The 26,878-nt window shown below is 39.6% G+C and overlaps 1 protein-coding gene and 2 long non-coding RNA genes across 6 annotated transcripts in view; 2 read left to right on the top strand and 1 right to left on the bottom strand.

The window, feature by feature from the left end:
* LOC138973370 (uncharacterized) overlaps positions 1 to 8,429 on the top strand; it is a 16,666-nt gene extending 8,237 nt beyond the window's left edge. Inside the window, exons 2-4 of the long non-coding RNA XR_011457992.1 lie at positions 2,285 to 2,389; positions 5,735 to 5,895; positions 7,107 to 8,429. This is a non-coding gene — a long non-coding RNA (uncharacterized lncRNA). The remainder of the gene's footprint in view (positions 1 to 2,284; positions 2,390 to 5,734; positions 5,896 to 7,106) is intronic.
* The window catches only part of LOC138973373 (uncharacterized), a 458,327-nt gene that overhangs the window by 351,853 nt on the left and 79,596 nt on the right, over positions 1 to 26,878 (top strand). The gene's annotated exons all lie outside the window — the stretch shown is intronic.
* LOC138973367 (hemicentin-1-like) overlaps positions 1 to 26,878 on the bottom strand; it is a 486,299-nt gene that overhangs the window by 448,630 nt on the left and 10,791 nt on the right. For 3 of the 4 annotated variants that reach the window (XM_070346087.1, XM_070346085.1, XM_070346086.1), the window contains exons 2-6: positions 26,266 to 26,439; positions 25,741 to 25,755; positions 23,753 to 24,043; positions 22,068 to 22,263; positions 21,284 to 21,411 (exon numbers count right to left, since the gene is read on the bottom strand). In XM_070346087.1, coding sequence (XP_070202188.1) covers positions 21,284 to 21,411; positions 22,068 to 22,263; positions 23,753 to 24,043; positions 25,741 to 25,755; positions 26,266 to 26,338 — 703 coding nt within the window. In that variant the 5' untranslated portion in view covers positions 26,339 to 26,439. Of the gene's footprint in view, positions 1 to 11,613; positions 15,359 to 17,763; positions 17,884 to 18,351; positions 18,472 to 21,283; positions 21,412 to 22,067; positions 22,264 to 23,752; positions 24,044 to 25,740; positions 25,756 to 26,265; positions 26,440 to 26,878 lie in introns of those variants that run through there. The other variant, XM_070346088.1, reaches the window with a different exon arrangement.

The raw sequence follows: 26,878 nt of genomic DNA, 5'->3' as shown, positions 1-26,878 counted from the left end.
CATAACAGAAGAAATAATATCGCAAATGACTGAAGATCCCGTGTGTAGTTTACAACATGTGTTAGCACAAATCGCCGAAAGGTTAAAGGCAATGCGTTGAGGAGTTACTGAAATGTACTGGGTTTTTTTGGGTCTCATTACCCGCTGAAACGGTTTCAAAACTGCCTGTTATGCCTTCTGAGAGGATTGACACCTACACCGCTCATGCAGCATGCCAAAGCGTCCATGTTAGACAAGATATGGAAACAAAACTGACTGTTTTGGATGCAACATTGATTGTTCTTTCTAATGACATGCACACCCTGTTTCGTTTCAGTTGTTCTGATTTGTTTGTCGATTTTTACGCGGGAACATTGATTTTGCGAATTTGATTTGGGGGGGGGGGGGGGGGGGGGGAGGGGGGGAGGTATATGTGTTGTTGGTTCCACTGTGTATACATTTCCTTATGTAAAGACGTTTGTCTCGGTGACTTTGTCCTAATGAGCAATATAGAGAATACTACATGGCTTGCTGTGTCGTACCAGATTTACACGAGTTTTTTTTTTTTTAAATATTGAACTGCGAGCGAAAGCGAGCTGTTCACTATTTGAAAAAGCAACGAGTGTAAATCTGGTACGAAACAGCAAGCCATGTAGTATTCTGTTTATCCTACATACTGTACTTACGTGTATTTTACTGAAAATGTCCTGCAGTCGAGGCAGCTAAATTGAAGACGCTTGTTTTGGAACCTCGATCTCGTCTAAAGACTCGTGCAATCTATTACGTCAAAGCAAAGAAACCTCACTCTAAAAGTGTAGCGTGACGTGTTAGTTCTAAAGATTCATCGAGGGTAATTAGCGAGCGCAATTTTTGTTTCTGTAATGACGTTTGTCTCGGTGACTTTGGCATCATAAGCAATGGAAAAACAGGTCTCTGCCAAACTTGCTTGACATGACCTCATTTACATGATATACACACGTGTGATTTGAACGATTATTATCTCTTGGGTGTCTCTCTCACGTATCTATATATATATACGACTAGTGTCTGTGTGTCTGTGTATCTGTCTGTGTGTCTGTGCGCGATGCACGGCCAAAGTTCTCGATGGATCTGCTTCAAATTTGGTGGGCATATTCAAGTAGACCCGGGACACGACACAACCTGGTCGATATTTCAACACGTGCTCTCAGCGCGCAGCGCGGAACCGATTTTGGTTCCACCTCAGCTATTTTGGTTCCACCTCAGCTTACCCGGGCCCCCATACCGACACACCATAGCCGCTACACCACATCACAACGCCAAAGTTCTCGGTGGATCTTTTTCAAATTTGGACACCGTATTCAGCTACACCCCGGACACAATATCATCGATGAGATATTTCAACACGTGCTCTCAGCGCGCAGCGCTGAACTCATTTTCGTTTTTGTGTTCATTTCACCATTATAAGTAACTCTTCCTTATCTTCTCCAGTGTTTGGCGTTTATCTCCCTTCCTTCGTGTGGCTTTCCCGTTCAGTTGTAAGTTACTACACTGCGCTGTCCACTGCGCTGAGCGTCTTCGGATATTCCCGGCGTTCTGTTACTGTTACCTATTTTTAGAAGGTCAACGCAGTGTACAGAACGTAAATTGGACCCGTAAATTATCCTCACTGTAAAAGTGCAAAGGTCGAATCAATTTATAGCCACGCGAAAAATACACTGTCATCTATCTCTCTATAGATACGGCTTCTCTGTGTTTGTGTGTGTGTGTGTGTGAGTGTGTGTGTCTCTATGTAAGCAACACCTGTGCATTCTTCAGTTCTGTTTGTGATGTGGTCTGGCGGCTTTTGTGTAATTTTATGTACTGGCCTTCCTTTGAGAAGCCATAACTTGCTCAGTCCTGTTTGAGTGGCGTTCGCCTCCAAAGGTGATTAACACGGTTACATTCGTCGACAAGGATGGGACTCGATATGGTCAGGAATGGCATTATGGCCACTGAATCATTTTCGTGCTGTTCCCATTCCACGAATCTGGGAGGGACCTAAGCTTGGCGGGTCCATAGTTCGGCGTACGGCTCTAAGTACTTCTTCCCGGCGAAGCCGGCTACCCGGCGAAGCGGGTATTCATTCTAGTGTAAGATAAACAAGATTAGGTACCTACCAGTCTGTAGTTTGACACCATCTCATTGTTTGCATAATAAAAAACAACATGTGTGAGTACATGGTTTGATCATGAGATGGGTGGTATCTATCACGCATAGGATTAAATATACGTTTAGTCTCCCAGACTGTAATGAGTATCTGTATGTAAACTCCCCTATCTCGCAGACTGTGGAGAATGGTTAGAACGAAGGATGCAATGAGACAGGAGGTGGCCAGGATCACTGTGGAGATGGAGAGGAAACAGGACATGTTAAGACGCCTCAATAAAAGGTACGTAATTTTGTTGTTGTCCTTTTGGGTTTAATTGCAACCATTCCAGGTTTTTGATTTCCGTCAATACTCGGACTGATGGTATCGAACGAGTACGTAGGTACGCATACATGGATGTTTGTGTGTGTGTGTGTGTGTGTGTGTGTGTGTGTGTGTGTGTGTGTGTGTACCGGGTGTGTGTTAGTGTGTGTGTGTGTGTTTGTATGCGTGCGTGCGTGCGTGCATGCGTGAGTGCAGACATGCGTGCGTAATGAGACCGAATGTGTCGTAGGTACGCATGCATGGATGTGTGTGTGTGTGTGTGTGTGTGTGTGTGTGTGTGTGTGTGTGTGTACGTGTGTATGCGTGCGTGCTTGCGTGAGTGCATGCATGTGTGCGTACGTGCGTGCATATATTTTATATGTGTTTGTGTGTATGTGTGTATGGGGGGGGGTGTATGTGTGTGTATGTGTGTGTGTGTGTGTGTGTGTGTGTGTGTGTGTGTGTGTGTGTGTGTACATGTCTGTATGTACAGGGTGACCCCTAAAACAAATGCAACCCACAAACATGCTTATACCTTTTACATGTATTGGCCGAATTACTTCATATTTGGTGTACACTACCTTTATTTAATGCATGGCCCGTTCAAAGAGTGGCAAATTTGTTGGTCAAATGGTCTGATTTAAATGCAATTTCCAAAACAGTTTCCAAGTTCTTTTGATGCCTTCATAAATACGTGCTAAGCCAGTAAACATGACAAGTACATGTCAATCTGTGTCCAGATAAATAAACCTGAATGTTTCTGCAGGGTGATCGTGATCATCATTGGGAGTGTACTGCCCATAACTGTCTTGTTCCTGACTTTAAAAGTGCAGTGTTGAAGCTACTATTTGTCTTTTTGTCTGAGATAACGATAGAAACAGTCAAAAGCTTTACGCAACTATCCCACAGATGCCTACAAATGTCTTCAAGCCTCACTGCGTCTCCCGTAAACCATCAGGTTCTGGTCACAGACACTCAGTGTCAGGCTTTTACCCAAAGTACAAACACCCTTTCGTTTAAACACTTACAGCTAGAGAACATCCTAAATGCCCTCCATAAAGAGGGAGCATTTTTCAAAGAATGTATTTATTATTATTATATTATATCATTTATGCTTGGTCAGCCGGATTTACTATGCAACAAATCGGAAGCCTCGTTTTGGCACTAGATCTAACTTTTAAAATCTAAACAATAAATTGAAACCACAAACTGACGATGAAGTTGTGTAAAAAAGGAAAGTGTGTCACACGGGTTCATGATCGCTCAGGGGTTGTCAACCACGATAACTGGTGTGTGGTTTACGCATACTAAAAAGCCATTCAAACGAACTGTGTCATTTACTGCTGTTAAATTCTAGTGTAAATGTGTTCCAATGTGTAGAATAGCTTATTTCGTAAAATATTCCATCGTTCTGTAAACCTCATGTGAGGCTTAGTGAGGCTTTAAAGTGTTACCAGCCAATCATGTTCTGGAGCTCAAGGCTGTGTGTGGTATGCTAAAATGGACCCACATACCATCTTTTTACAATTTCTTTCCGTAATGAAACACAATGGCTTGAGGTAAACTGCCCAAAATAGAAACACGAATTATCCCTCTCGCCGAGACTTATAGACTTCGATGTGTGTGTGTGTGTGTGTGTGTGTGTGTGTGTGTGTGTGTGTGTGTGTGTGTGTGCGTGCGTGCGTGCGTGCGTGCGTGCGTGCGTGCGTGCGTGCGTGCGTGCGTGTGTGTGTGTGTGTGTGCATGCATGTTGGTTTGTATTTGACATTTGACACTGCCCTGCGATTTTCCGTATTCTTTTTACGGACATTAAAATCTTAGAGTCGAGGGTCAAAATCATGGCAAACATTGAAATAGATCCAAAACAGGTTTCATCATTCTGTATTTACATTGGCACGCCGTCGATCTAAATATTCTTAGTACGCTCCCACTAGCTTCCTGTTTGAGGTGAGTTTCATACTAAAACGCATAAAAAAGGATACTGTTTGTCAATTGTGTCACTTGATTTTGATTTTGATTTTGTCACTTCATGCTTTCATATGTCTACTTTGGATGGCATTTCGAAGAGCACTTACACGATTTGTGCTGTAAGAAGTATTATTTTAGTCTATTTTTTACCTTTCCCCACGTTTAACTCAAGGCAGCAGTTATTGTGCTTCGATTTGTTTATCCAGGGATATTCTTTAATCTAAAACACTTGCTTTGAACCACCAATGATCATTTCAAAGCTTTCCATCTTTCTATATTTGGACGATTAATTACGACGCTCGGAATATTATTGGTACACTCCCCCAACCACCTTTGAAACGCTCCCCCTATATAGTGATTTCTTTTCTTGGTACGCTCCCCCGACAGTTTATCTTTGCTTTCCGTAGATTTATCGGATTGGTTAACTCCCTAAGAGAAGGGTATTTCGTGTCGAACTTCAACATAAATACATATTTATATATAAGTAGAGGTTACACAACGAGTCACAGTCGATAGTAACAATATAGGTCGAAGTTCGCAAATCATAAAAATGCGAGCTTGCAGTATTTAACTGAAGCTCGCATTTGTCATGATCCGCAAACGTCGACCACTATTTTTACTATCTACTGACTGACTGAGACGATGTGTGTAACCTCAGTCTACACACACACACACACACACACACCCACACCCACACCCACACCCACACACACCACTGATTTAGCAATGTTTGTCTATATTTTTCAGAATTAGTTATTTATCTGTACGGAGTTTTTTTGTGTACAGATGGAGTTGTCAGCAGTGACTTTAGACCTTTTTTTTTTATATTACTCAAGAATAAGAGGTCACAACGAAGCCTTTGATGGTTCTTCGGTTCTGCCTGTCTTTTGTTGCTTTGTTTTAATGTTTCCGCTTTGTTTTGTGGCGTATTGAACCGTTAATGACTTATGTCAATGGCAGCTATCATGTTTCCGCTTTGGTTTGTGGTGTATAGAGCCGTGAATTAATGACTTCTGTCAATGGCAGCTATCATGTTTCCGCTTTAGTTTGTGGCGTATAGAGCCGTGAATTATTGACTTATGTCAATGGCAGCTATCATGTTTCCGCTTTAGTTTGTGGCGTATAGAGCCGTGAATTAATGACTTATGTCAATGGCAGCTATCATGTTTCCGCTTTGGTTTGTGGTGTATAGAGCCGTGAATTAATGACTTCTGTCAATGGCAGCTATCATGTTTCCGCTTTGGTTTGTGGCGTATAGAGCCGTGAATTAATGACTTATGTCAATGGCAGCTATCATGTTTCCGCTTTGTTTTGTGGCGTATAGAGCCGTGAATCAATACATTTTGTCAATGGCAGGTATAAACATGCGAAACGCACCGTCTTTCCGCTAAAGTACTACATGCTAAAAAGGCTGGTGCGTCTCGCGGCAAATGAGCTAACCATGCCGGACAGGCAGGGCTGGGGTGGATTAGCTGAAAACAACAGGGATATTGTCAGACTGCAAGACCTGAAGGAAGGTAGAGGGTGTTTGACTTCTTGCTTGTATTGATTGTTTGTGTACTTTTTGCCTCTTTCTTCTTACATAATCGTACAAGAATAACAGTAATCATCTATATCTAAAACTATTCAATATATCTTTATAGAATTTGACATGAATTTTCTTGAGCGAGTTTTCTTGTGCCCGTTTTCTCCAATATTTAATAGGACAGTTTGATTACGTAATATTTGCTTATTGAAGCGGTATTGTCACGGTCACATTTTCTTATCAATATAATTGGCGGTTTTTTCACAAAATAATTTGACCTGGTCTGGAGTATTGGATTTTACTTCAGCCTGGTACCTGAAAAATTCGTTTGTGAAATTTTCGTTCAAAATGTGTCACATTGTCATTTTTATAAAAATAGGTATTTTAATCAGAAAAGGGGTAGGCCTATTACCTATTGCCTCCTGTATCCAAAAATATGCATTTTCATTTTTGTTTCTTTTTTTATAGAACAATGTGATTAAAAATAAAGAAAACTGTATAACCAATTTCCTTATTTTTGGAACAAGATACTTATAATTAACTTTTGCCAAGTCCTCATTATTTCGTGATTCCAAAAATAAATTCAGTTTTCTGTTGTTTGACGTTGAACGTATGCTCAGACTTTCTACTTCAAAGCACTGTGCAGCCGACTAATGAATACACTGAAGAACGGCATTTTGATTGTGGAACACACAAATGACGTCATGCACTGAAAGGCGGTAGATTATGGCTTCAGCTGTTGCGTTCTTTATCAAGCATGATGAACTTTCAGGATTTTTTTTCTCAAATTATGTTCTGGTCTGTGTCTGTCTTTGTTCGTGTCTATCGGTCTGTCTTTCCCTCTATATCTCTGTCTGTGTTTCTGTGCGTGCCTCTCCTCTGTCTCTCTGTCTCTCTCTCTGTCTTTCCCCCCCCTCTCTCTCACTCTCTCTCTGTCTCTCACTTTCTCTCTCTCTCTCTCTCTCTCTCTCTCTCTCTCTCTCTCTCTCTCTCTCTCTCTCTCTCTCTCACCCCTTTGTTCAATAAGGTAGGTAAGAGAGAATGGGACATATTTCAGTGTATTTGGTTGACTCAATGGTTAATAACTCCTCAGCGTTCTTGTTGCTTTTGTAACCGAGAAGACGTCATTTGTGATTCCTTGCAACATACATCTGAAATGATACGTCTAGGTACTCCCTGGATTTGCATTTTCTTCTTTTACAGAGCTACGCATTCGAAGGCGTGACAGAAATTGGCTGGATCAAGCTCTAGGAGAACGTCAAACAACCTTAAACGAGTTGAACAGGTTGCGCCAGGACATCGAACAGCTGTACACCGAGTCGCGCCAGATGCCAATGCGGGACCGCTACATCATGCTGAAGCAAAGGGTCAAAAGAGTCGTAATTAAATATCGGGGCCTCGTGATTGATGCCAATGGGCACCTCATGATTCAGCCGGCTGGCGAAGGCTAGTGAGCGTGCTATGTTTTTTCGGCCCCAAAACTATGCATTTAATCTCAAGGAGCACCCTGCTGACAGAGACTTCTATGTGCAAGGCTGAGTAAAAGTACTGCCCCCCTCCCCTTTTTACATTTAGTCAAGTTTTGACTAAATGTTTTAACATAGAGGGGGAATCGAGACGAGGGTCGTGGTGTATGTGCGTGCGTGTGTGTGTGTGTGTGTGTGTGTGTGTGTGTGTGTGTGTGTATGTAGAGCGATTCAGACTAAACTACTGGACCGATCTTTATGAAATTTGACATGAGAGTTCCTGGGTATGATATCCCCGGACGTTTTTTTCTTTTTTTCGATAAATGTCTTTGATGACGTCATATCCGGCTTTTTGTAAAAGTTGAGGCGGCACTGTCACACCCTCATTTTTTAATCAAATTGATTGAAATTTTGGCCAAGCAATTTTCGACAAAGGCCGGACTTCGGTATTGCATTTCAGTTTGGTGGCTTAAAAATTAATTAATGACTTTGGTCATTAAAAATCTGAATATTGTAAAAAAAATATTTTTTTATAAAACGATCCAAATTTACGTTCATCTTATTTTTCATCTTTTTCTGATTCCAAAAACATATAAATATGTTATATTTGGATGAAAAACAAGCTCTGAAAATTAAAAATATAAAAATTATGATCAAAATTAAATTTCCGAAATCGTTTTAAAAACTATTTCATCTTATGTTCTTGTCGGTTCCTGATTCCAAAACCATATAGATATGATATGTTTGGATTAAAAACACGCTCAGAAAGTTAAAACGAAGAGAGGTACAGTAAAGCGTGCTATGAAGCATGCACAGCGCAACCGCTACCGCGCCAAACAGGCTCGTCACTTTCACTGCCTTTTGCACTAGCGGCGGACTTCGTTCAGTTTCATTCTGTGAGTTCCACAGCTTGACTAAATGTAGTAATTTCGCCTTACGCGACTTGTTTTACCCTGCAATTGTACCTTTTTTTTGTCAAAGAGAGACTGTAAGTGCCCCTATCCAATGCTATATATTTCTACAGCAGCCCCCCAGAAACACCCCCCCCCCCCCCCCCCCCCCCCCTCTGTCCAGCAACTGTACTCCTGCGTTATTTTCGAAGCCCCTCCCTTCCCTGGTGTGCACGCTTGTTTGCATTAGTGCTATAGGCGTGTCTCCTTCCGTGTTGTTACACCCCCGGTATAGGGGTGTGTATAGGATTCGGTCGATGTGTTTGTTTGTTTGTTTGTGTGTTTGTGTGTTTGTGTTCGCATATAGATCTCAAGAATGAACGGACCGATCGTCACCAAACTTGGTGAACAGGTTCTATACATTCCTGAGACGGTCCTTACAAAATTTGGGACCAGTCAAACACACGGTTAGGGAGTTATTGCTGGGGTAAGATTCTACAAGGACTTATAGAGGGACATATTAATGGTCAAAGGGAAATAACCTTCTCAGTTGGTGGCAGTGAGAATGGTAAGGACGGGGGTGTTTTTCCTACCTCGGAGGAATTTCTTGTTCTTTATGCGGTCATTAATGCTTTACAGTATGCACCTGTAATTTGTTTTGCTCATCGATTTTGCACTTGTAACCTCGTGCCAAATGTAGCCGAGTGTCCCTTTCTCTCGCTATAAACTCAAACAGTCAAACCAAATGACACCGGGTATATTACCAGGTTCTTTTATTTCCAAACGGTGTTGTCGGGAAAATGTGGGGAAAATGGAGGGTTTACAACCAACAAAAACTTCTTCCAATCTTCTAAACTCTTTCACAAAAAGACACACACATAAACAATAACAATACAGAGACCCTAATCTAGAGCAGAGTCCGACCAACCAGGTCACCGAACCGAACTAACATCCGGAACAATACTTCCAAATATATTCTTTAAATCCCCTCTCCAGAAATAGATCAAAACAAAACAAACTTCACTCTAAAACTGCTCTCCAAAACATTCTAGATCCACACTCTAGAATTAGAACACAACGGAACAAACAATACCCTGAATCCGTACTCTAAACTCTATTCTAACCCTAAACCCCCCTAAAAAATCCTCAATCTACTAAACCAATCTACAAAACCCCATCTACAAAATCTAACTGAACCAATCTAACGAAACCCCGTCGCACATTCCGCCCACTCTGTAAAACACAGAATGCACGCCGTAAGCATACATAGACAACTCAACAATTTCAACCACCACAAACTAAATCCTCTAACAACAACAAAACACATCATTCCTTCTAAATAACATGCCTACAATACAGTTCTCTCAAACACTCAAACGGTTTTCTAAAACATTCAATAAACGAAACAATTTTCCCGAACATTCGACTCACAAAACAATCTACTTGAACATTCAAATAAATCCTCCCAAGCATGTCACAACCCGCATACTTTAATGCTGTTTTACCTATTGTACAAAAAGAATAACATATGAACAACATACCCGTCACAGAAAATTTACATTGCTGTTATCCTTCCCGCAGCAGACACGCCACGCAAAACAGCGCTGCAGAAATGTCAGCCCACTAGACAACACGTCTGTTCTGTTCGACAAACACCGGCGAATAGAGCGGCCCAGCCTACAACATCACGTGATCCTACGTCACAAGGTCAAAACAAACTCAACTCAGAGGGGTGTTAGGTACCAAAAAACGGTCATTTTACCTATGCGAATTAAAGAATCGGCTCTTCCGCCAGACCATTTTAATACAGACAAAACACAGTCTCGGAAACCTTAATGGATCCCCGATAGTACAGGTTTGAGTCCTCGATAGCACAGAGGTACCATGAGTTCTCGAGTTCACGGATGCGCAAAAGTACATGTGTACCGTAACTATCGTTCAGTCACCAGCTCACACACTATTCAGTGGAAAGTTGGACATTCATTACTGAGATACTTAGACTGTGAAGTCTGCTTGACGTTTTGAAAGTAGTTCTAAAAGTCCTATGAAAGACCAGACTCAGTGTTTTCCCTTTTTGCGTATTTGTGTGTTTATTCTGTAAATCAACTGTCAAAATACGTTTTACGGAAATAACTCTGTAAGGATTGTCAAGCGTTGTGGAAGAGTTGCACCCAGGAATGTGAGTCAAAACATAACACTTGGTCGACCAGGTAAACCCAGCAATCGCAGCAAATGACTGACTCCGATGTGTATGTTTTGCGGTGTCAGCACCACATCACCCCATTTCTTCCGAACATTTACACATTGGAGCTTCCCCCGAGTGATAGCCAATAACTCGTTTTGCCTGAGGTCACGTGAGTGTCGCTTGAGGTCACGTGAGTTTGAGAAACACGCGTGCTCAGAGATCACTGCAGGGCCATCGCCAGTTTGTTTGTTCGTTCATGGGCTGACACTCCCGCGGCTTTTACGTGTATGCCCGTTTTTAGCCCGACATTTAGGCAGCCATATACCGCTTTCGGGGGAAGGACGCTGGGTATTATCGTGTTTCTTTAACCCATCGAACTCTGACATGGATTACAGGATCTTTTCCGTGCGCACTTGGTCTTGTGCTTGCGTGTACACACGAAGGAATAAGGCACTAGCAGGTCTCACATTAGTTGTCCTGGGAGGTCGGAAAATTCTCCACTCTTAACTTACCAGGCGCCCGCGGCCGGGATTTGAACTCACGAACCTTCCGATTTGGAGGCCGATGTCTTATCCACTAGGCCACCGCGTCTGTCCCATCGCCAGTGAATCTTGGCTCCGATGTGCAGATTTCAAAAGAAAAATGCATCATGTCGAGCGGACACACACTGCATAACATACACATCGGACTCAGTTATTCGATGTGATTGCTGGAGGTAACTGGTCGAGCATGAATTATGCTTGACTCGCATAACGCTTGGAAATTCTGACATAGTTATTTTCGATCACCGTGTATTCCAGAAACCTTCTGTGATATTGTTCACGTTTGTCAGTGTAAAGTCAATATTTTGCGTCTAACGGAAGACATTACCAACAGTTTTCTCAAAGCATTAACACACAGTCTCTTTGCTACCACCCCGTCACCAAGGTAACCACACTCCTCATCACTGTCGTTAGTTATAGCATTATAAGGTGATATTATTATGGTATACAGGTGTTTGAATAAGGTAGGCACAACATTCACCATAAGGTTGAAGTTTGATTAGGCCAATCAACATTGCTCTGGCATACAGAAACACAAATATACACCCACAAACACACACACACACACACACACACACACACACACACGCACACACACACACACACACACACACACACACACCAAAACATCGTCTCAAACTTTATTTACAATCCAAAAATCATGAGTCAAAAACATAAACGAATGGAAGACACCTTCCTTTTCGGGTAAACCATCTTGTATGAACTATCTTGCAAGGCTTTGAAATTGGGGTCTGTGTATCCCTCTATACTTCAGTGTATAATTTTACGCATGCATAATTATACCAACACTCAATTGGCTGGTTGCTTTCTGCAAAGGGTGAACATTTTCTGCGGAATTGGGTTTGCAGATAGACTGGACAAGTTGTCAGTGGCATAGGTTGTTCCACACAAACATCACACTCGATCCAATAATGAAGTAGTCTGTATGTTGACTTTTGGAATATGTTGGCTCTTGTGATTTACAAGATATTTGATGAATGGATCGTTCAATCAAATACAATACAGAACATTCATAAGTTTGTTTTGATTATTCTTGAACTTGTGTCCTTCTTTTTTAAAATATAAATGAATACCGTTCTTGATCTTGATCTTGAGCTCAGGGAAACATGCACTATCGGATCACGAACTGAGGGGGTTTAGCATGATATTGTAATCCTCACATGTTGAACAAATAATAATGTACAGGACACTCATAGGAATGGTATAAGGGAGATAATTTGAAAAAAATCAACTTTTTGCTTCTGTACATCGACTTTGTACATTTGAAGCCTAGAATTTAGCTTCCAGGGAATGTACATTTTTCTCAATGTTGTACATGTAGCGTTTTGTTTTGTCAATTATAATACACGTTCCAATTACCGACCTTTATGGGGGTTTTCATTCTGAAGTTTGGCACGTTGGCAGTCTATTTGTTTTTGGATTTGTGTACATTGTTCTCATACTTTTCCGTATTGTGAGTTTTTAAAAAACTGATTTTATTGCAAGCTTATTGATTATTACTTTCATCAATAAAATGTACTCTAATGGAGTGAGCTCTGAACGTCAACCCGTTTTGCTATGGCCATCAGAAATTAGAGTGAATGCAAACTAATCTATGAATGTGAGTATGCGCACATAGACACACATAATTATGGAGTATGCTCACACAAAGTACAAAGCAACAACATAAAACACAATTTAAATCATCGACAATTTTACAAACAAAAAATTGTGCCTCCTTTATAACATTCAGCTAAAACTGTACAATTCGATTCAGGGAAGCTAGCTTTTTTAAAATCATGGGCAAGTTAGACACCCACATCTGAAGAATTGTACAGTTATAGCTGAAGTGACTGCGGGCACCTCATAGGCGCTGTATTCTCGACAGCAACAGATAGCTGAAAACAGCACGAAGAAGCACTGCACTCAGTGTATCGAAGCCTGATAACAACCATACTTTTCGAACAAACTAGGAGCAACTTTTCCACTCAACTTGTGTCCATGACCGGTTTTACCTTGTGTATGTCTAAAGAAGAGTACAGATGTACCCAGATCGATATACCAAGAAACCCACACTATATTGCATTAACAAATATGCACTGTCCGACTTTTTCTCCAGCAACCCAACATAACTTACCAGACCCTGTTAACAGTTATCTTCGATACGGTCAACGTTGACTGGTTAAACCCTTCTGCAGAGACGCTATGTGTACCCGCTACTGATGTGGCTGCTTCAACCGATTCATTGTCAGACTTTATTTTGCATTATTTTGGCATTTGTCATCAAAATCAAAACTCGCACATACATGTAAATATTTGAAGGTTTACTTTATTGTGAACTGGAAGGCAAGGGAAAAACTATCTGACTATAGAAATCATAATGCAAAATACAAAAGGTTACGCTATTTAACCCTTTATTTTGCCTTAACCTGCGCATACAGGTGTTCTCTCCTTTGTGTCTGATTAAGTTAAATGTTATATACCGATAAAAAAAAAATAATAAAAAAAAATAATAAAAAAACGAAAACAAAAGCCAATGTTTTTGTGAATTTTAAGTAAATGTTGCCTTTATCAAAGTTATTCTGTACATGAGTTACTCTGCACGATTCTGCTAGTTTTCAGTCCCACTCCCTCAAAATCATACCGCCCCCCCCCCCCCCCATTTCCCATCTACACTTAGTTCAGTTAGCCTGCCTGTTCATCATTACAACCTAAAATATCTTAACGCTACCAGATGTAATTCAAATGAACTACTGAAATGTACTTACAAGCTGCAAGGGTAATGGTTATCTCTTCTCTTACACTTTACGATTACTTGCAATACCAATAGTGTCTAAATCAAACACGGACAAAAACATATCATTTCAGCCAAGCTGAATATCACAACACATAAGTGACCTGCTAATTACACCCTCAAGTCTGATGATGAAGCTGCTTAAACTCTGTAACTCACTCAAAGTAACTATAGGCTCCTTGCCCCCTGGACAGCATGGGAGGACAATTACCCCCGGGCAACTGCCCACCCCCCTCCCTCTGGAATTTTCTCACAGCTCTTTGTTATGCTAAATTCCCTTGATCACACTTAAATCAAGTACGGCAAGGGAAAGAAAAGAAAACAATAAGGCACATCAAATATGGCAGGCACTTTGCAAAATGTGTAATACTAACTAAAAGGCACACGAGAAACAAGTTACAAAAAGGGTGCTGTACAGTCTGCACCTTGGAAATAAAAAGTTTAATATCAGAGCACTTTCCTCAAGATAAAAGGCACAAACCCAAAGTACAAAAGCAAAAAAGCTACTTTCTGTTCTAATATTTTGAGATTTCCGTTGTATATTACAACAAAAACAATATCAACAAACACATTCAGGAATATTTTTGCAGGACAAAGAAAAGAAAAGCTTCTGATTGGAAACCTAAAATTGCTGTCGAGGTAGGTTCACTTTATTTAACTACGAGTTTATATTTTTTGTTCACAGGACAATGTAAAGTGTTATAAAAATGTCTGCTACCTTAAATACGTACAGATAAATAATGATACATTTGTATATAAAAAAAGCGTAAAATATCTACAAGGAATCGATCAGTGTACGACGTATAGATAACAACAAAACACACACACACTTCAGAAGCACACACAAAATGTGCGGTGAATTTGAACTGCAGTTATCCCCTGCATGCATTAATGAGATTCGACTTCTATTGAACAAACCCGGACCTGTCTTCTTGACCCTTCCCATCTGGAAAAAAAACCTCCTGGCGCCAAAAGCAACGAAAAATTCGACAATGCGTCATAAATGCGAAGATTTGCGTCACCTAATTTTGTTGTCTCTTCTTATGTATGTGCCCGGAAGAAATGTCAAAGAATTTCCAGAATGAAGTTTGTCTCGGTGATTTTATCATAATTATCAGCAGATGAAACATACTCGTAAGGCCACCGCCAGGCTGTGCGTGTATCGCTACCGTAGGTCATTAACATAACAAAAAAAGAAGAAAGGTAAGTTGTTGGAATATTTGTTATTGATAAAACAATACGTTACAGTCACAAATATATCAACCCAACGGTTTTTTTTATGGGAAGCGGCCGCTTGCACTTAAAAGACCGTCGGGTCAGGTCGATATATTAGTGACTGTAAGGTATTGTTTTGTCAATAACAAATGTTCCAACAACTTTCCTTTCTTCATTTTTGATTCTGAATTTTGTAACGTTGGCAGTCTCTTTGTTTTGGGATTTTTTTCAAGTTTCCTTGTCTTGGTCTCAATGTGCCCCAGTTGCACGGTCTCAGTGTCTACATTCAGAGCTGGGGATAGGGTGACCGGAGCCCCACGTCTGACATCTCCAGAGAATCGTACGGTCCTACCGGTGTAGCTCCTGGAAGAAAATGAGATTGGTTAGATACCATAAATACTTTGCTATAATTAAGCAGGACTTCATAAAACTTGTTTCATAAAAAGCCGGGGTTTCCCCGACTCACATGCCCACACTGGCTTTGCTGTGATTGAGGGCGTACAATTTAAAACTTACACTTTTCTTTCTTAGCAGGACTTGAGTGACCAAGAACAAGATCTCAGGTTGAGCGAGAGATGGCCTGCTGTCTCAGTGGTATCATCGTACAATTTAAAACTTACACTTTTCTTTCTTAGCAGGACTTGAGTGACCAAGAACAAGATCTCAGGTTGAGCGAGAGATGGCCTGCTGTCTCAGTGGTATCATCATAGCGGAAACTTTAACTGTGGTTGTGAAGTAGAAGGAGAGGCAGCCTTTTAGCAACACGACAGTCAATGGCTAAGTACAGCTGATGGGGTCTATCTCGACCAAAAGAGTGGGATTCCCTGTAGGTGGAGTTCCTGTAGGTGGATTCCCTGTATACAGGGAATACCACAGGGTGTAGTTCCTGTAGCGTTTCGCTGATATCGCTGAAAGTCACGTGATACTTAGCGACATCGGTGGAATTTGATGTTTTTCGATCTTTTTTTAATATTTTTTAGAAATTCGAGTATGGTTTGCAAGTTTTATTGAAAAACTACACCCTGCAGGAACTCCACCTACAGGGAATCCCACTCTTTTGGTCGACATAGACCCCATAAGGCCAGTGCCCCCCCCCCCTACTTTTTTGACAAACAATCGAACAATCTGGGAAAATCAGGTCATGACAAGAAGGGAAGGAAATTGGAAGTAAGTTTCGTAAAGCGACATCAACACTTTCTGTCAATCTGTGGGCCATATATGATGAAATTAAAAACACAGCATATTTTCGCCAAGACCAGTAAATCCTGGGTTGGCTCAAACTTTGCGGTCGTAACAAAGCTGTCTTGGTAACACAAGCCAAATAAACATTTACCTATATCAATCTGAAATTTTACTGGAAGTACATTTAGTATTTAGGCATTTTATCTCAACATTTTCAATCAATCCACCTGGTTTTAGTGGAAATGCAGCGCTTTTTGTCATGGTAAGACCTCAAAATTGACGCAGAAACTTTTTTTTCTGTATTTAAAAGTTGCAAAGCTTTGCCTCAAACGATTTTTATCGATGTTTTTAATGGTACCCTGAGTTTTTGTCATGCCGATTTTGGGGTACAAGAACAAAAACGCCTGGGGATATCATACTCAGGAACTCTCATGTACAGTTTCCAGTTAGTTTCTCTGTATCACTCTATACACATACACATGCACACACACACACATGCACACACACACACACAGATACACACACACACACACACACACCACACCCTCATCTCGATTCCCAGTCAATGTTAATACATTCATTCATAACTTGACTGAATGTAACACAAAGGTACACTAAAATGATAATGTATGATTAAAACAGTATACAAAGAAGAAAAACAAGAACATAAAGTAGATTGAGAATACAAAAGTAAAGACCTGAATTATTCAATGAAAAGGTTTATTGGGTTTTTGGCAAACATAGCTTCCTTTGCTTGCAAATGAAAACATTGAAAATTTGAAACAAAATTGGACATTGACACTTCTTTACAAAGAATGTATCATAAACTAAGGACTTATAACATCGGTCAATTTCATCATTTTGCGGTTGACAAGAAACTGTCACATTCATGATTAAGGAGTGTGTAATAGATTTAATTTTTGCCAAGAAGGATTGAGGGTTACAATGAGTAGCCTATAACTAAACGCGGACTCTATTGATGACAGAGTTTTCATTGATGTCAGTACAACGAACAATCTGGAGAAAAAAAGTTCAAACGCACAGCAGGACCTATTTTGTTTACACGAGAACTATTCAAATCATATCTTCACGGCAAAGTCCCCGTCGCGATATAACCTTGAACGGTTGAAAACGACGTTGAACACCAAATAAAGAAGAAAAGAACGGCAAAGTCCAGGCGACCAAGTGGTATTAACACTTCGCAACTACCCACTCAAAGCGGACGTTTTTCGTCTACAACTCTGACCACTGTATTGCATTTATCTCCAAACTGAAAGGGAAGATGCAGGCGGGACCTACATGTTTCAGTGGATTAGCAAAGTTTACATTTCCAGGACAAAAATAATGTATCATCGTATATAGTGTGCCACTAAGCAGGCCGCATCCATCCTGTACATAGTCAAAATAACATTGACAAACATACGACCCCGAAAATCGACTTCGCTAATACTTTTGCGCATATTTTGTCTGTGACATTTTCAGAATGTGTTGAATGAAGTGTTAAAAAATAAGAGAAATCTACTGGACTGACTTTAACAACAGTTGATGGCCAATGAGGCGACGATTATGATAACTCTTCCACTCACCAGAGGCTCCAGTTGATTAGTTGGTTCCACTGGAGGAGGGTTTGCTGTTAACAGGATGCATGGAGTCATCGGGCAGGCTGTCTGCGTCTTCTGTCCTGTTTATGATGCCTTTGTCTTGTCCTGTTAACATGGTGTGCCAAAGTGTATTGGAGAAGTCATGTATGGGTATTACGAAGACATGCACAGTGAGTCGGTTAATCTGTTAAATTCTGATCAGTGCAGCTTGACAAAATCACCACAGCGTATTAATTCCTCGTCAAGTGTCGATAGACGGCCATACGCCGAGCTTTACACTTAATCGCCAAAAACCATGCTTTCAACTTTGCAAATGTTACTGCCATTTTGACAAACAAAGTGATTGCTATCAATGTCTCTGGAAGTTTTCCATGTAACATTCTGCGTGAAACAATTGCATACATTAATCAATCAATAACTCAATGAATCGACCAAATAATAATGAAACCTCCATCATCATCACCAACACTTCGACTGTTGTTGAAATGTTGTGCAATATTCCTGTTGCTGATAACATTGGAAAAGAATATGGAACAGATAAACACGAGAATATCGCCAAAAGTGTACACTTACTCTTTCCCTTGACATAAATCGCAATAACGACGATGCTGGCAACGACGAGGAATCCCATAACTCCAATCAGTACGGCCAATCCGAGGCTGATTGGTGGCGGCTCTTTTGGAACAGGGGGTGCTGGCACGGAAAAAACGAAAGTCAGATTAAAAAGCTTCTAATGATCCGCGCATATGGGGTAGTATTGTTTTGCATCGGAAGTTGAATTGTGAAAATGTGAACTGTACTTATGCTTAAATTAAATGTTTTAACTCTTATACGAGTACGACTTTCATGATCTAATACCCTTATAGCCTTTCATGAATCTTGTTTATTTGCATAATTTTTATTATATCTAACGTTTTCTTTATATATCTGATTACAGCTATCCAAAATAAATAATGGCATTATTTATTATATTTACAAACAAAGTAAGTTGAGACTTTTCGAGATTGTAGAGTAGTTGTTCATACAGCATTTACTTTACCAAGTTGTGTGTTGTTGGAATACATAGCGGGAATATCTGCCATTATATTATACTTTCGACAAAGTAAAACAACACTAACTGCATAACAACCTACGTTTACTTGCAAAATTAATTCTTACAAGTAATGTAGAACCCTTTTCTTGCTTAATGCGTAACATGATGGCCGTTTTACAACCTTCAATCTTGCTTTGAACTTTAAACCGATAGTAGGAGCAACTCGAAACGTTCATATCTGACCAACAGAATTTATTTTCTTCTAAAGTTACGACAAAGCTATTGCTTGCTTTCTTTTGCATTAACAATTCAAATTTCATATAAAGAAGTCTTTTCATGATCAGATAAGATTGTTATTTTGTTTTTTTAGATAGAAGTGGAGAAAATGTAGTATTTTTCAGATGCTTTAGCTGCATAAGCTCAAACTATCTGAAAACAAAAGAATAAAGATGATTGCTCATAAGCGTAGCAAACTCCCCACTGGTCTTTGCAAAACAAAATGGAATAAAAAAAAAAGAGATAAAAATAGAATAAAATATTCACTCAAAATTAGGCGATTTCTTTCGATTTCTTAAATATCGATATTTGAATCACAAAGGTGATATCAGCATATTCTGTGTTGTCTCCTATATATCCGAACATATATTGTTCTGTTGTGTTTGGTTGACAGATGGGCTTAAAAATGAAGAAAACCATTAAATAGCAAAGAAAGAAAGAAGCGAGCAAAGGTTTGAAATGTGTGGCTTCAAAATTAAGAAGAGAAGAATAAGTAAAAGAAAAGTAAGAGAAGCAGAAGGAGAAAATTGAAAAATGAAGAAGAAAACAAGAGAGGGCAATTAAAAAGGAAGTCGATGACAAAGAGTAAAGGCGAAGAAGACGAAAGAGAAGAAAAAGAAGAATAAAAACAACATGAAGTACAAGAACAAGACGAGAGAGTAGGTGGTAAGAGTACACGCAGCAGAAGAAAACAACAGAGAAAGCAAACAGTAGCAAATAGAAAAGAAGGGTTGATGAAAAGACTAGTGTCACCAGAACCAAAGGGAAATAAACAAGACTGGCGAAGGATTTTTTCTGACAGATTTCGAGCTGGAAAAAGCAGCATTTGGAAGTCGACTGATTCAATAGACTGTCCTACTCGTTTATGTAGCAGACAACATCATCAGTTCAGGACTGAAATGAACGGTTTTCGCATATTTCAAGACAACTACGATGTAAACAGAATACGCGAAGGCTTCAAAACATTTTTACCATGTAATCATAGCACCAACCTCCCAGATGAATGCAGCGACATTGCAAGAAATAACATGCCAACTTTATTTTTTGCGAATGAGGGAACGAACGTGTTACTTTGAGTCGTTTGACATCAGGGGACGCCACTCAGTTGCTTGGGGGTCGTTCATTTTTGTTGGAGCATAGACCATTTCGGTACATGTTGTTTTGAATACCAATAATTAATACATAGGTGAAACTGTATGCTAACGGGTACATTTCGCACAACTGTTACTCATACTGTTAGTTGATACTCCATAAAACGGTACAGAGGGTAATCATATCGTAAAATGCATGATCGGCGATGAAACCGTCAATACCCCCGAAATGTGCAAAGCCGACACACACACAAAAGTAGATCTAACTCGACCTGTCCACAATTTATCCAAACGCTGGCAGAAAAATGTGCCTTTTCAAACGTTCTAATCTATTGTCGTTACTGACAATATCATTATTGAAACAATCACAGTGCGCTAAGAGATTTATAGAGCAAATCTTGAAAATGATTATTGAACTCAGCGCTTTGCGCTTCGTTCAATAATTAATCTTCTCGATTTGCTCTATAAATCTCTTAGCGCATTGTGTTGTCTCAATAACTTAAATTATGATACTACTACTACTACCAATAATAACAATATTAATAATAATAATAATGATAATTATGATATTGAAGCTTTAAAATGCAAACCACAAAATAATTCCATGCTCTATTTTTCATTATCGTGAAACTAGCAGCTCGCTACTGACCGGCTTTAACCTGTCATCGTGACGATCAAATAATATACGCTTGTTGTGTTCCAGCGTACCCTGTTCTTCTGAAAATATACTAATTAAAGTTCAAGATTCGTTGTTGCAATGATGGCCAGCCTGCAGTGATCGCGGACAACGTATTTTTACCGAGGCCATGTGGAGTTTTGAGCTAGGCTATAGAGTTTAGGACAACACACGTGCTTAACATTATTTTACTGTCAATGATCGGCAAGCAATCGACAGCAATTTGTGTCAGAGAAGATTATCACATTGAGCCCACAATGCATTACATACATATGAATAATTATCAGACTTATTGGATAGTCGCGAGCCAACCAGTAGCAAGCTAGTTGTTAGTTAAAAAGCGTTGACCAATAACAGGGGATGTTACTCGGTCACACCGCTTATTAAGCCTGACAGAGTTATTTCCACAAAACGTCTATTGAAACTTACAGGTAACGGTGATAGAACGTCTGGTCACTTTCTGTATGTTTGTATTAAAGTGAACAGCATAGCAGGCCAATCCAAAGTTGGGCGCCCCGGTGGTTAGGGTCAGTGACAAAGTGCTTGTTGTTTTGTGACTGAAATAAAACCACATGAAATTTAACCACAAGAAATAAACACACATGAAATACAACCATGTGTAATAAAAAAAATGTAAACCCCAGATGGACGGCTAACGCTTCCAAATCAAGAACCAAACTACAAGTAATATAACCAAGTAACTTGAAGGTTTTAATCTTTAAGTGAATATATTGTTTGATTAAATATCAAAACGTTCCAGTATCTTTACCATTGTTGGTGAGTTTTCTTTACACATGACATAAAACCACATACAAAATTCCGCAACAGAGAGACCGCTAACCTTCTGCAATCTAGAATAAAGGAAAACCAAGAAATGTAAGTTAATGGAATTAGGTTGAATTATAGACAAAACTGCTGATGTTTCGTTTTGTCAAGCAATGAAATCCGTGTGCTGAGCACATGCACATCTTGTTAATCAAAATCAAATGCATCACTCCACCCTTTAATGATAGAATCAATCAATTAATCAATCAATCAAACAACCAATCAACCTGTTAATCAACCACCAAATTAACCCACCCACCCATCCATCCATCAATCTGTTAATCACTCACTCACTCACTCACTCACTCAACAAACCATCCAAGTAACCCACTCACTCATCCATCCATCCATATCAACCATCCATCCATCGATCCATCCAGGTTCTCACATTTGCAGATTGTTGGTGTCCCTATAGTCTTCCCCAACATTGTTGAAGGTTCCAGAATCAATTCTGCTTCCGTTTCCAAACTGCCAGTAGACGTTGGAAGCTGTACCAGAAGATCCGTCTACAACACAAGTCCACGTGCTGGGAACGTCGCTGACAACGGTGCTCGGACCAGTTACCACCGGATCATCTGGACCCTCTGAAATACAGTGAACACATTTTGCCATTTAGATATTTTTTAGTACAGAGATTTGGATTGTCAGATAATTCTACATGTTGGTATATTTTGGGGGGATACCTTATGAAAAGCAATGATACATATTCGCCAAAATAATCATTATGACCAGTAACTCGATCAGGAACAAAATCTGTAACTTGGAAAATGATTATGGGGAAGGGCCCCTAATATGGACTACCTCCCGATCTGACAAACGCACAATGCTAGGGCACTCAAAACATTTTCATTCACAACATTTACCCTCTCGGGATAAATTGCTTGTGTCAAAACAGGTGCGGTTGCACAATCCACAAAATCGTTGTGCTTTTTGATTTATATATGCTTCTGGCAGCGTTCAATATACATTTGATGCTTAAAACGGGCTAGCTTCTTTCCATAGACACAATTTGCTATGCAGAGATGACCAAATCTAAACACAAAAGTTAACTTGCCAGCCGGGCGAGTAACTTCATGAAAGTCACTAGCCCGCCAGTAATTTCACTAGCCCGGTATATATACTAAACACAACAATTATGACTGTCAGATTTCTGTGCAGAATTAGAATAGCAGTGATATGACAGACAACCAAAATGTGGTCAGCGATGAATAGGCTTTCCCAGGCCTTGTCTCGCTATTTTGCAAATTAATGTTGTTCATGCAAGTTGCTCGTCTGCAGTGTTGATATGACTTTGAACGCCGATAGTGCAACCACAAGTTGTGCACTTGACCAGAATTTTCACTGGCCAGCCGGGCGAGCTGCAAGACGGTTTCTACTAGTCCGGCGGATGTTTCACTCGCCCCTGGTGACCGGGCGGACGATTTGGCCATCCCTGCTATGTGTAACATATTACAGATACTAAGACTGTAATTGTTACATTTCAGCAGTGTTGGTCCCGTCATTCTAGCGCAAAAAATAATGATAGCAAAATCTCAAAGTATGTGTGTATCCACTAATACGAACCACCCTCAACAAAGAGAAGAAAAATATATATCGAACATTCATCTTTGTTTGAAAATTGGTAATTGTATCTATTTGTGTCTCTGTTGTTGTTTTTTCTTTTATACATTTGATTAATTTCTTGTTGTGTTTCAAATGATGTTTTCGTCGAACCGAAACAGATAAATCTGATGCAAATATAAATTAGTCTGTCACTCGCACTGAGTTGTATCGTGTTATTTTGAAGTATAATTGGCTTTGTACAATCATTCGTGATTGCCTCTTTACTGGTTTATAAAAGGCGCCCAGGCTCATCATATGTACCTGTTGTAAATGTGTCTGTGTTTAATGTTTGCTAAATGTCAATCAAAACTAGTAAGCTCTAGTTAACAGTCATCACACACACCACTACAACGAGAACAACTACCAAGCACAAAATGAAACTTATTTGCAAGAAAACAAGCTTACCGATTTTATTTAGTTTTGTTTTTGGCCGTATCATCGGAAACAACATATTTGGTGTCCTTTACTTACTGTAAACATAGGCAGTCCAAGAAGCCGTGGTTGTTCCAGAGGGTAAGTTGGCCGTGCAGGTAAAAGTTTCCCCGTTGTCACTTGGCTGAACAGTTAACTTGTAAAAACTGTTGTAATTCTTCACGCTCCCTGTAACGATGACCGTCCTTTCCTCCGAGGCAGTTAGATTCGAGCCATCACGTGACCAGGTGAGAGGGAAATTGTTGACCGTTTCTGCAGTGGTGATGTAGCAGACCAGCGACTTCTCTTGGCCAGCGATGAACAACCCGTTCGCTGTAATTTGAGGCTGGGCTGTACAAGGACAGAAGGGATAGGCTGTTTTTAGTAATCTGGTTTGCGAAAATAAATGAAAATATGAATAATGCTATAAGGGTGTCCTTTGACACTGGCAGTCAGAAAAAAAAGGCTGAAGCGCATAATTTCGGCCCGACTTTATTTTATCGTGGGGGAAAGTTGAAACCTGACCTTTGTCTTACTGGCCATTTCAGAAAATTTGCCAAAGAAAATACATCTTAGCAAAATTCTTGTACTACCATCTTTACATTATGACACAAGCTGTTTTCAGAGATGGCGCGGATGGTGACAAATAATGGAATACCATCTTCGTGACTTGAAACAAGGAAAACATTTTCTGCTGTAGAGGTAAACAAATAAATAAATATATATAATACTGCATTCAGCTGTTCAAAACGTAGTTCAACTTGGCATGCTGCACACATGTTTATTGTTTGTATTACACCATAGCAGCTATCAAAGAGTACAGTGGTGGTTTTTTTTTTTACACTATAGTTTTCAATTTTCTGCCGTTTGCTCCAGTACTCAACATTCTCACTTATTTCTTTTCTTATCTTTTGAAAATTCTCCAAATCTGAATTTTGGATGTAAGAAAAGTTATAGCCTTGATTTGTATTCATTTTGTTTCAGAACTGTGCTTACTTCTACAAAAGGCATTGGTTTCATCCAGCCTGGAAAACGAGATGACAAAACATTTAAGAGTGCAGCCATATTTTAATTGAAACATAAACAGTACCCAAAGAACTCAATGATAATTTAATTGTGTGTTGTACTTATACAACAAAGATCCTGTCACTGAAGTTAAGGATAGAGGATCAGTGTCACCAATATCACTAAAGCAGTCACGAATCCTATAGCCGACATTCATTCCAAAATCTCAATCTCAATCACGGTTGCTGAATGCAAAATGACAATCAGTTTTTGATGACAAATCACCGCATTCAGCTAGCTGCTACCAACACCAGAACATTTCTAAAATATCAATCAACAAAGACCGAGTTGTCAGACCTTCAATGACTTGCTAACTACGATAGAAGAAAGATGAATTTGCTACCAGATATTTCTACAACTAGCAGAAACGAGTGCCAAAACCTATCTATGTCACATGGCAACAATAATAATGTATCAAGACAAGCTGCTCGTTCTATGTTGGCGCTTTAAAGGCAACAAAAATCTTTTGAAAAAAAAGCCTGAAAGAGAATGCATTATGGCCAGCTATAAAAAACAAAATTCAAATCTTTTACCCGCAAGCACTCGTTTACACAACAAACGAGAACAATCCAAAAATAAAATAAAATGCAGTACGGTCAGTTTCATTTTGTGAGTTCTACAGATTGTAATTTCGCCTTACGCGACGTGTGTCATTCTCCCTTAGCCTAGTTTATTTCCGTTTTTCATTAAAGTTTTCTTTTAATAACGATTTGAAACGCGTTAGCATGTATGTCAAAGAAAAAGACATTTTTATGAAAGTGTTAAAGAGCTTGAAAATAAATTCTGACTACTCAACTAGTGAGATAAGTATACATAACGAAGTCAATAAATAACACGGTATCACAAATAATACAGCTTTAAATTAAAGTGTCAGCCTCATTAACACTAGCAAAACCCAACTCACACATCATACCCTAACACGATTAAAAAAGGTCCACGCTCGAGAAAAGTATAAAGTCGTGACCATCACTCATTTGACTTACCCTGAGAGCTGCATTCTGAAAATTAAAATCAAAAGGAAAATCATTAATAAAACATATATTAGCTTCTTGGAGGAGAAAAACCAAGACTTTAGCTTTTGTTTCTATTTAGTTTGTACAGCTCTTATAAAGAAATCAAGCAAAGTAAACTTTCTACCAAAACTTTAACATAAGACATAACTGTGAAGAATGACCGTTTTTTCTTTACCTGAATTTCATGGGATCCTCATCGACATTTCTTTCCAAAGGAATTATAAATACAAAAAGTAAAAACTAAAGGGTGGCTGGTTTGCAGTTGTTCAATAAATTCTATTTCAGAATAACATCCAGATTTTCCTTCAAAGCAAATTATTGCTACAGAAAAACATAACGTCAACGTCAAACATGATTTGTTCGTCTCAGCTTAGTCCTGATGGCAGAACAAAACTCGATCAACTTGGGAGTTCAACCATTGCAAGTGTATTAAAACAGAATAGACTTTACATCTGTAAGCATTGCAACAATATTAATAATGCAAGAACAACTTACCTGGCACACACATTGTCAAGAATACCAACACAACACCCACAAAAGTGCAAGTCCTGTATGTAAAAGCAGCCATTTTGTTTCTGTAGACACTTCCTTCGCCTTCTTGAGGTGACGGTGTTCAGTTCTTGATAGTGGTATGTATAGGTCGTGGCTTTGATCGTTGTCCGGTCACACCTGATAGAAATCAGATGTCTGTCAATTTCCATGTTAACAGGATAATATCAGGAGTAAAAATAAGCTTGTACGATGTGTGCTGTAAGCGCGTGTTGTATTGAGTATACCGCTAAGTGTTTGATTGGTTTTTTTTACGAAACTATTTTCTCCAGTGATTTAACAACTGTTCATTTTTTCTGTAAATTTTGTAGTCTTCGCCTTTTCTTAAACTGCCGAAATCTTTCAGTTCCATAGATGTAGAATGTCCGCATACAAACGGAATCACACATCACTGTCTCAGTCTGTCTGTCTCTTTTTTACATTTAGTCAAGTTTTGACTAAATGTTTTAACATAGAGGGGGGAATCGAGACGAGGGTCGTGGTGTATGTGTGTGTGTCTGTCTGTCTGTCTGTCTGTCTGTCTGTCTGTGTGTGTGTGTAGAGCGATTCAGACTAAACT

This window comes from Littorina saxatilis, linkage group LG8 (genome assembly GCF_037325665.1).
Source record: "Littorina saxatilis isolate snail1 linkage group LG8, US_GU_Lsax_2.0, whole genome shotgun sequence".
Lineage (NCBI taxonomy): Eukaryota > Metazoa > Mollusca > Gastropoda > Littorinimorpha > Littorinidae > Littorina > Littorina saxatilis.
The sequence above is the reverse complement of the archived record's forward strand: the minus strand, read 5'-3'. Positions and strand labels throughout refer to the sequence as shown.